Source organism: Aulonocara sp. 'chitande type north' Nkhata Bay, linkage group LG20 (assembly GCF_057382095.1).
Source record: "Aulonocara sp. 'chitande type north' Nkhata Bay isolate Kocher_YH1m ecotype deep benthic linkage group LG20, A_spYH_male_GT1.1, whole genome shotgun sequence".
Taxonomy (NCBI): domain Eukaryota; kingdom Metazoa; phylum Chordata; class Actinopteri; order Cichliformes; family Cichlidae; genus Aulonocara; species Aulonocara sp. 'chitande type north' Nkhata Bay.
Window position 1 is genome coordinate 11,872,646 of NC_141363.1, and position 10,342 is coordinate 11,882,987.

A 10,342-nucleotide genomic window follows, 5' to 3' on the forward strand; every position below is an offset into this window, starting at 1 on the left:
GCTGTGCTGAAGGCTCAAATTAGCCGCCTGTCTTTCATCTGTACATGTAATTACATTTTTATAAGAACTCTTTATAATCGCTTTAGTTGCTATAAAATCTTTATCAAAACAACTAGCCCTACTGAGAATAAAAGCTCTATTTCAAGAGGTCCTTCAGTGTTGGTTTAGTTTTACTTGCAGTTTCATTAGCATATAACTTTGCACTTGTATTTTATATGATTTCACTGTATTTTTTTAGGATATGTAAATTATTTCTTTTTTGTTTTCTTCTTTGTCGCCTCTGGAATCTGTTCAAACCGACTCACTCTCAGTGGGGCACCATCTTTAGATAAAGGTGGTTGTGATGATGGAATCTCTTTGATTAGGTGCTGTAGCACTGTGACCAGCAGCATTAGTTTAGCCCAAATAAAATGCATAATAAGAGAAGTAAAGTAGGTTATTTTTGTAATAGCAACTGCTTGCGCCAAAGGCTCAGAAGGAAACATACAGTAAAATGTTCTTCCAATAAGAGGAAATGGTCTCGGGTCTATTACAGAAAGAAAATAATGATTCAGAAAATCAAAACTGGTTGTCATTAGAAAAATGTTTGCATTTTCAAACTGCACTGAAAAACCAGGCCTGGAACATTTGCAGATATTAGATATGCATGCTGTGCACCATGTCCTTCATTGCTCTGCTGGCTTTCAGTCTCATTCAGTGCCGAAATTATTTAATTTCTGTGCAGCAGCAAGTAAAATTCCAACAATAATGCAAAAACAAACTGTTGAAATAAATTCTAGTGTGCTCGCTTGAATGAAACAGGGTTTAACTTTCACTGCTTTTGTAGTAGTACTGCTGTCTGCCACAAGAAATCTGTAATTTACTAAAACTGTTCTTTTTAATTCACTCATAATCGAATGACAGGAACATGCCGCCGTTGTTTCTTTGATACATACATCAGACAAAAGAGCATGGGGTCTAGCTTTTATGTTTTACTGGCCCACCTCCAGGCTTTCGTACCCATTTCTGCTTGTGAATTGACGGTACTCCTGTCATATTGTATCTGACAGGCCCTCTCTGGATCATCGGGGATAACACACTGTAGCTGGGCTGCTTTGCCTTTGGATGTACATTTATAAAATGACTGATGTTCGAACGCTCGGGTGCCCCTGCCGAGCAAATGCATAGTACACAGAGGTTACACTTGATAAGCAAATATACTATTTATTTCAGTTTCATTTGCAGATCTTCTATTTATCAAGCGGAAAAGAAAAATGTGCTTCTTTGGTTTCTCCTCATCTGTTTATCACACGCTGTGGCACGATCATCAGTCTTGAGCAGATAGCATGGGGAGAGATGCCGAAAATGTATTGAAATAGGCTAGATTGATAGAGACGTTCAGAAAACAGAGAAACAGCTAATATATTCCCACCATTCCATTTCCTTTTCCATTTGTGTTATCATAGGTGTTGTGTTATTGTGCAGGAATTCTGCAGGACGCTTCATGATCACATTCTCAGTTTATAGTGTTTCCTGTGGTATTCATTTACATGCTATAATAAAGTAACATTGTGTTTTTGTTTTTGCCTCCTCTGGTACTGCCATTATCTATTAAAGAGTTCTTTTGTCAGTTTGACTTTGCCAGGCGCATGTTGCCCCCTTCTCTTTCCAGTCCAGAGTGAATGCGGTCCCTTCTGCTGTCACTTTCAGCACACTGTACCCGGCTCCCCTATTTGAAGTTCTGTCATTGGCAAGCTTTGAACTGCCATTTGTGTTTTAGCCTGCACTCTGCCTGCCTCCAGAGTTTTGTCTGGTGTAAATTTGTCAAAGCCAAAGGGCACCAACACGGGTTTTTTTTGTAACAGTGATGCAGAAAAGCTCTCGCGTAGACCGGACATGCAGGCTCAGCAGCATCCCGTTTCAAAGCTAGGATGTTTTTGAGCCCTTTGGATCTTTAGTGTATGTATTTTTAATAAATTGTTCAGTGCTGCAGCCCCATGATGCACCCGGCTACAAGCTAACATTTCTATCTAATTTAAAATGCTGTAGTCATCCTCAAAACAAACCCCAGGCCTGTTTCCAGTGGTAGAAAGCAAATACAATTACTCAAATGCTGATTTAGTAGCCCAGAACATTGTTTTTCAAGTACATTTGTTAATATGTTTTTAATTGTAATTAATGCATGCAGCACCATCTACCTATATAATATATAGTTTTTATTTTTGACACTTTTTCACCAGTATATGTACTCAGTCTTGCATTTAATACTTTAATATAAAGCACAATATAATGGCTTAGTGAAGTTTTAGCTGATGGTAAAGACTTTGTATTCCAGCTGGCCTCTTTGCAAAGCATTTGAAACTTTAAATGTGTCTTATCATCTTTCTCTGGGGGCCTCATGAATTTCTTTACAGCATCAAAATCAATACACAGGCTGTTAAAATACGCTTGATTTGTGTTCTACTTTGCACTGAACATGAATTCGGAATTTGTTTTCATTTATTTAACATTTTCATAAGTGAATACATGAATCTGTGTTCTCTGTAGTGTTTGTGTATGCCACATGGTTCAAGTCTTCCGGATCATGCCAATTTTGTGGCTATAGCTTGCTTTGTATGAATTCATTAAATCCTGCTTTAAAGAGCAAAACTTAATTAGAAGATTTGAAAAATAGAGGGTTTTTTTTCTGCAGATGGCACATCAGAAATAAAGCAACAAACAGAACATGCTGCTTGGAAACTAATCAGGTTTTTTCCTCTGAGGCAGCTCTGGGTGTGATGCTCTGATGCTTCAGTACATCAGGCTCACACGGTGAGTGTGAACCATCCACCCAGGTTCTTCAGTAAGCTCTGGCTATGGCTAATAACAGCAGAAGCTCCAGTGAATTGTTATGACTGGGACCTTTCTGAGGCTCCGGTTGATGAACCCAGCTAAGTCCTGTGCAGGAGTCCACTTGTTAGGAGAGACCCCTAGGGAAAGATTCTTACTTACTGCAGTGATGGCGCAGCATAGCACCTCTCTCTACAATGACACGCTGTGCTGTTGGTGACAATTTTGCAGCTCGAAGTGCCACCAAATATGCAGCCTCTGCATTGTTTCCCCTTGAGCACTGAGCAAACAAGCCGTCTGCTGTGCCTGCAGTGGCTTTTCGTCTCAGCTACAGAGGTTTCTGTGAGTTGCAATACTACCTTGGCTGATGATTTTATTTTGGGTAATGCGAGGCATACTGTATCTCAAAAATACTTTGATCCTAAAATATGTTGTGTTGATGATAAGGAACGACGTTAATTGAATCCCTTAATATTATTATGTTTTTGTTGCCAGTCTCCACTGGCACCCTCTCAAAGATCCGTGCTGCACACCTCATTTGAACTGGGAAACTTTATCATTTATGCACAGTGCTCAGTGTTTACAAGTGATGATGAAACGAGGGCACCCCGAGCTCAGAGACGAGGTCCAAATGTTTCAATTTCACCGCAATATAAGCAATTAGCAAAGCGCTTGTTAGTGCGCATACTCTCTCTCTCTCACTCTTTATCTGTAAATCTCCCCCCATCCCTTGTGCCGGCGGGAGATGAATATGTCTTCGATGTCCTTGGATTTCTGTCTTGTAAACACCATAAGATAAGATAAGATAAGATAAGATAAGATAAGATAGAACTTTATTAATCCCTCGGGTGGGTTCCTCTGGGAAATTCGACTTCCAAAAAAAGCACAGCAACGACCAAAGTTACAGTTACAGAACTGTTATATATATATATATACACACACACACACACACACACACACACACATATATAAATACAGAGACAAATATAAATAAAATATACAAAGGGGATAAATAGAATAAATAGGAATAAAAAATAAAAATACAAGTGAATTGCACATTTCAAGTATTGAGTCTATTGCACTGTTGACTATTTACAAAAAGTATTGCACAAGGTATTGTACAGTGAGGTGCAGAGGCACTACAGCTTAGTTGTTCCCCCCTCCTTTGTCCTCCTGTTTCCCCTCCCTCTCCCCTCCAGAGAGGAGTTAAACAGTCTGATGGCGTGTGGGACAAAGGAGTTTTTAAGTCTGTTAGTTCTTGTCTTGGGGAGAAGCAACCTGTCACTGAACAGACTCTTCTGGTTGTTTATGGCCGTGTGCAGAGGATGCCCAGCATTGTTCATAATGTCCAGCAGTTTCTTTAATGTCCTTTTCTCTGCCACTGTCACCAGAGTGTCCAGCTTCATGCCGACCACAGAGCTAGCCCTCCTGATCAGTTTCTCCAGCCTGGATGAGTCCCTCACTGTTTACCGGTGTGCATGGCGGGCCAACAGCCAGCTCCGTCTCTTGCACAGTTGTCCCGCGGGGCCAAACTCACCTTGTTACCCTTTTAATTAGTAGGAGCAGTTAATAGTGTCGGCCGCTTCTGCCGCCTCAGCACTTGCCCTGACTTCAGGAATCGCTCCAATCGATAGCAAAGACTTGGGCTCAGACGGGGAGATGGGGGAGCGGGAGGGAGTCCTTATTGCGGGAGTGGCTCGGGCACATATATGATGATGTTTGAAGTGGACTAAAACAACAAAATTATATTCTTTGAGGGACTGTTTAGGGGCAAAAACCATGCCTTCTCTGTATTCCTTGAACATTTAAAAGTATAACAGGGTCTCTCATGCTTATTCACTCAGTTTCTCCCCTTCCACATTTCCTCTCCTTTGAAAATGAATGTAATCAAAAAGCTAAGGGTTTGCTTGGTAGATTCTATTGTGCCCTTATAAGCTTTTATCCCCTCCAAGCGCTCACCTCCCGTGCTCATTTCTTTTCTTGTTTTGATTTAAAGATGCAGTGGAAGTACTTAGCATTTAGATGACATGCTGCTGGAGAGGTGTGATGGATCAGCGCCTCTTCAGAGGACTGAATTTCTTCGACAGCGCGGGGGCCAGTCGGCTGGTCAGACAGACAGAGAGACAGATCACAGAAGGACCGGCCGAGCAGGCAGCGGAATACCAAGTCTGCCTTAGTGCTGCGAGCCTGGCACAGCCGAAGGGAAAGCAGCGGCTGCTGGGAATGCCAATGCACAGCCCAGACAGCCGTCTCGCCTTAGCTCCTCTGATTGGCTAAACAGACCATTAGCTTTCTGATTATGATTAGCCGAGTCATTATCTGCACAAAAGTGGCTCATTCACCAATATTAAGAAAGCGAGGAAGCTGTATCTCTCCTATGGTCGAGGGGAAAACAGCATGTTGTCGTGTCCTCCTTGAGATGAATGTGGGCGGCAAGAAGTTCCGTTCACAAAGAAATAAAGTGGAACACTGTTTATCACCCTGCCTCACAGCTAATGTGATGAAAAAAAAAGTGTGACGCCACTGATGGAAGAAAAGAGAGGTCCTCTGCTCTTTAATGCAGATGATGCGTTGGCCATTACTTGATCGTATTTTCTGGTTGAGGGGAGAAGCAGTGTCCTCGGAGGTCATAAAATCTGGTAGAGAACAAAATAACCTTCAGCTTCCTTCGTCTCGCCTTAGATATAATTGGAAGATGTGCCATCTGTGCTTTTAAATGGACATATGCTGCTCTGCGTCTTAAGGCCAGTAAGCTGAGGGAAAACTGAATAAAATGAAGGCCGGCCCTCTCTTCCTTAGTGACCTTCTGCTTCTTCTTTTCCAGCCTTTGCCCAAGGAGCCGTCGTAGGATGCAGAGGAAAAACAGCAAGTATGAGTTTTGTGATTATCTGCTATTTTGCATAATTTGCATGCTGAGTGCATAACCCTGTTTCCAGTTCATTTGAAGAAACCAAGGATGTTTTGATTGTTGGATCTTGTAGAAAGCACAAATACTAACTTTGAAAAGAAGCAGCAAATAAGAGAGGCCCTGCCTCAAATGCATTTCATAGTGTATTTTCCAGGTATGTGTTCAATGGCGAGCTTGAATAAAGGTCCAGGTCTGGGACAATTTCCGAGTCACTTTGATGTAACAATGCAATGAGTTATTGGCAGTTTTTTGAAATGCATAAGAACTGAAAGTAAAGAGCCCCTCTGTGGCTACATCAAAGGGAGCGGCTACTTCAAGGTTCAAGTTCAAGTTCAGTTTTCTCTCAGGACATATATCGAAAGCATGTCTACATGGAAGAATGTTTTTAGTAACCAAGAGGAAAGCTACAAAAGATTTCACAATAGATTCAAAAAACAGAAAGAAAAGAATTATACTTTAAATCCCTCTAAATCAGTACCACTTGTTTTAAAGTCAGCAAGTAAACTGGAGTGGGTAGCAAGTTAGCCTGACTCAGGTTTACTTCACATCCAGAAACTTCCCTCCGGAAATGAAGTAACGACTAAACTGAAATCTTCATCGGAGAACTTGACTGAATATATCTGAACCTTTTATATTCTGCAGAAAAAACCCCCAAAACAAAACAGGCATTTGGAATCTGCGTGCCGTGTGTCTCATAGCCAATATTCTAAGATTGATTTTCCTTCTTCCACTGAGAAAACAAAATGAATCACGCACAATTACCAAAGACGGGGAGAAAGGGGGGAATTGGGGGCGTCATAAATATTTATCTGCCAGCCCTGGGAATTTGTGCAATTCTGTGTGGATTTGCCAACTCATATTTAAGTGTCTGAATGATTTATGTGGTCAGTCCTGGGGTGTCACATTTGTCCACTGTCACCCTGAATCATTTATGTATTAACATTTATGGATTCATCCATATAACATATTCATGGCAGAATTCTATTATCATTCAAATGGTTTTTTTGATCAAATGATTGGCTAAATTAAGCCATTAACTGCAGAATTTCACCGCAGGTGAAACGTATTCCACCTAGAAAAGAATATATGACATATGAACCCATTTCTTCACATAACTCATATAATTAGATTTTTTTTTTACCTTTTAGACGTGGCATAATTAACTGTGGAGTCACACCAGTGCTGTGTTTATTCACTGGAAGCAATAGTGATTTCAAAAGAAAAGAAAAGAGGTAACTATATTCAGGAAAAAAGGTGTTTCCTGTTCCCTCACAGGCTTCAATGGTGATGGATGTCAAAGCATAAATCAGTTACCGTTGAGTGTGAGGGACGTTCTATTAATACATTCCTCATTAAATTTGTCATTTATTTGATGGAATTAACAAAACAAATGTTGAAGTGTGCCTAACGCAGAGTCCTGATGCCTGTTTTCATAATGTCAGACAATGCACAGGCAAAGAATGACAAGACCTTAATTTGAGTCTCTCGTTAAATTCATAATTGGCTCATATTCTGTATGTAAAGTGTTTTTCTGGAGCTGACATGGATATGAAAATTAAAGTGGAAGGAGGGAAGTCGGTGGGTGGGTGGTGGTGCTGGTCTTGCAGTTTTTTTTCCTTTAACACCTTTGAATCTGTATATTGGCTGTTTTTGTTGTTAACTAAACTGGTTTTGTTTTTGATTAAAAAAATAATGAGGACTGCAGTTTGGCCCTGACAAAAATGTGACACCAAGAAAAGGCGTTTCTGATACTCACAGTTAGGCAGTGAATGCCCTAAAAAAAAATCAGGGCACATTTTCTTTTTCTTTTTTTACTGAAGTGAAAACGCTAATTTAGTTGTTACATGATTAAAAACAAGACTGCGTTTATTTCTTTTCCTCTGTGCACAGGAACCATAATCTAATTAAAGCTGCTTTTGACTTGCTCCCTTAATTCGCAAGGGGTCACCACAGCAGGTAGCTCCACATGTTTGATTTGGCAGATTTTTACACTGGATGCCCTTACTGACACAACCCCAAAGGGATTTGTGTCTCCTCCCGGGATTAAACCGGGGATCTTTTGCTTGTTAGGCAAGTGTGTAAACTACTACACTAGGGATCTGCTAATTAATTTAGATTACTAAAGTAAAAGTTAATTTTTCACAAGCAGGCAAAAGTGACAATAAAGGCTGCTTTGTGCTGCTGCTGTTAATGCGATAGCATTAGGTTCATGGAAAATGTTGGAATTTGACATAAAATTCAAAAGGCTACACAACACAGAAAATCGTCTGCACATTTGCATAACAAGGCGCATGTCTGAAACGATCTAACTTCACAGTTAGTGTCTCACGTTTGTCTTTGTCTTTCTTTCTTCTGCTGCAGGTTCATTGACATCTATGTTGCTAAAGAAACCGAGGCCAGTCATTACACCCAAGATATTTTGTCCGTTCACCAATGAGGCTCCCAAAACTTACATCGGCTCTGACCTTCAATAATAAAAAATAAAAGATAAAATAACCCATAACATCTCCAGTCACCGCAGTGAGAGACCTGAAACATCTGAAAACTCCACGAGGGCCGCATGGTAACAACATCAGCATTGAACGTTCATCACACCCAACTTCATGGGCTAATCATGGAACAAAATCCCTATGAGAAACCCCAGAACAACCAGTGGAAAATTCACTGAAGGCCTTTTTTTTTTGTCTTTTTGTCTGCCACTGCCCAATCTGCAGGGGACAGCTCCTTGAAGATTCTTTTTATACCTTTGTGGCTTGATTTAGACTTGTCACAAGGCCTTTCAAAAGTCAGCCCCTTCATCTTCTTTACAGTCGCCGCCATGAAGCAATCCAAGGTTATATTCCAGCCAAGTTTCTTTAATGACAGTTCATTGCTTGAGTCGTGACTTTACAGAGGTTGAGGCAGGCCATATTGTCCGTTGGATTCTAGCTTTTAACACCTTTCTCTCATTTGGCCGGGTGAGATTTTTACAAGGCCATAGCCGCCAATGTCTCTGCATACACATAACGGGACGGATATTATGAAATAGCATGAAAGTCACACAAGAGATGACAGATGAGTTGACTGTCTTTGCTCACTGAATGGAGATCGTGATGGTGAAATGTGGACATTTTGGATGACTTAGCTTATACCTTATGTTGTTTGGTTTTTTTTATGTGGTGCCAACATAGACTAGAAAAGTAGTTTTTGTCAATGAACATCTTGTACACACAACTGGGAGCATTTAGCAGATGTGGACCCCTGGCTTGTTTTAATGATCTATACTGTGTGTGTGTGTATGTGTGCGTGGGCACAAGGGTGTGGGTGCATGTTTGCATCTGTCCGTGTGTGAATATGTGAGTACACGTGTGCTTGTGTGTGTATGTTTTTCTGTATGCGTGAGTGGGTAGGAACATCCAGAGATACACTGTGAAATAAGTCATATCCGATGCATTATTCATACTCTTGTATATTTTTGGGACACGCCCAGACCAGAGCTCACCATCTGGCAAAAAGGAAGCATTTGGGATTTTACAGATGTTGGATCTCATTTTAATCCTGGGTTCGCCTTTTCCTTTCTTCCTTCTTGTCTTTTCTTTAGTACATAGAAATATTTATATTGGGGATAAAATATAATTGAAACTGAAATTGAAACAGTATTGTCACATAAGTTAAAATTCTGTAATTAAAATCGATTTATGTGTGATTAAATGTATTTCCGAATCCTTGTCTAAACCGACTATATTTTGATATGAAATGTTTTGGCTGGCCAGATGTGCTATTTGCCAAGAAATGCTTGATATATTTAAAATTATGTACATACATACATATTGATATATATATATATATCCAACTAATGTATTTTTTGTTCTATGGGTCTTACTCTAAGGAGTTATAGAGGAGCAGTAGCACAAAAGGCATCAGTCTGAGAGAAGCAGAAGAAGTGGACACAATAACGTGAACGCCAGTAATATTTTTCCAAAAGAATACAAATAAAAAATAAAACACATTCCAAACACATCGAGCTATGGTCTGCAGATGAATAACATCTCTCCAAGCCATTTGCAAAAATAATAATCGCCACGGTGATACTTTACTAGGGGTGATTGCAGTTGGTTGCATTATAATGTACAGGTGTTCCGGTTAATGTGCCTGCTCCTTGCTCCCCTTTTTTCATTTCTTTGTACTACAAAGCCCTGTACATCTCCATCTTAATGTATGCATTTGAGGATATAAAGAGAGCATCTGCTCCCAGAAGCTGTGGACTGTGCATTTGGTGTGTGTGTGTGTGTGCGTGTGTTTTCCAGGTCAGTACACAGTCTTCTGTGTTGTGAGAAAATACCAATTTCCACCTGATCCCATTTCTTTGATTTCATGCTGCCTTTATTTATCACTTCTATGGTTGGCACTCACCGTAAGTAAATTGTCCCTTTGTTTTGCCTCACTGTCAGTGCAGGAGCTGCTGCAGTGACTCTAAGCAGGACAGTAACACTGACGGATTTTACTCAATGATAGATAAGAACAGATGGACATACATAAACCTCCTCTGCCTCTGCATCTGAAAAATGTCCAAATCTGACAAGTATTTATGCTAGAACATGTCATCAAAGTAAGTCTGGTATGGTCCCAGTCACACAGGGCTAGCGA

General features: G+C 40.4%; 1 protein-coding gene across 2 annotated transcripts in view; it reads left to right on the plus strand.

Annotated features, from left to right (window-relative positions):
• The window catches only part of tafa5l (TAFA chemokine like family member 5, like), a 44,017-nt gene extending 34,599 nt beyond the window's left edge, over positions 1–9,418 (plus strand). For both annotated transcript variants that reach the window (XM_086277498.1, XM_086277499.1), the window contains 2 exons: positions 5,633–5,677; positions 8,078–9,418. In XM_086277498.1, the coding sequence (XP_086133624.1) occupies positions 5,633–5,656 (24 nt within the window). In that variant the 3' untranslated portion in view covers positions 5,657–5,677; positions 8,078–9,418. The remainder of the gene's footprint in view (positions 1–5,632; positions 5,678–8,077) is intronic.
• Positions 9,419–10,342: the final 924 nt, after the last annotated feature.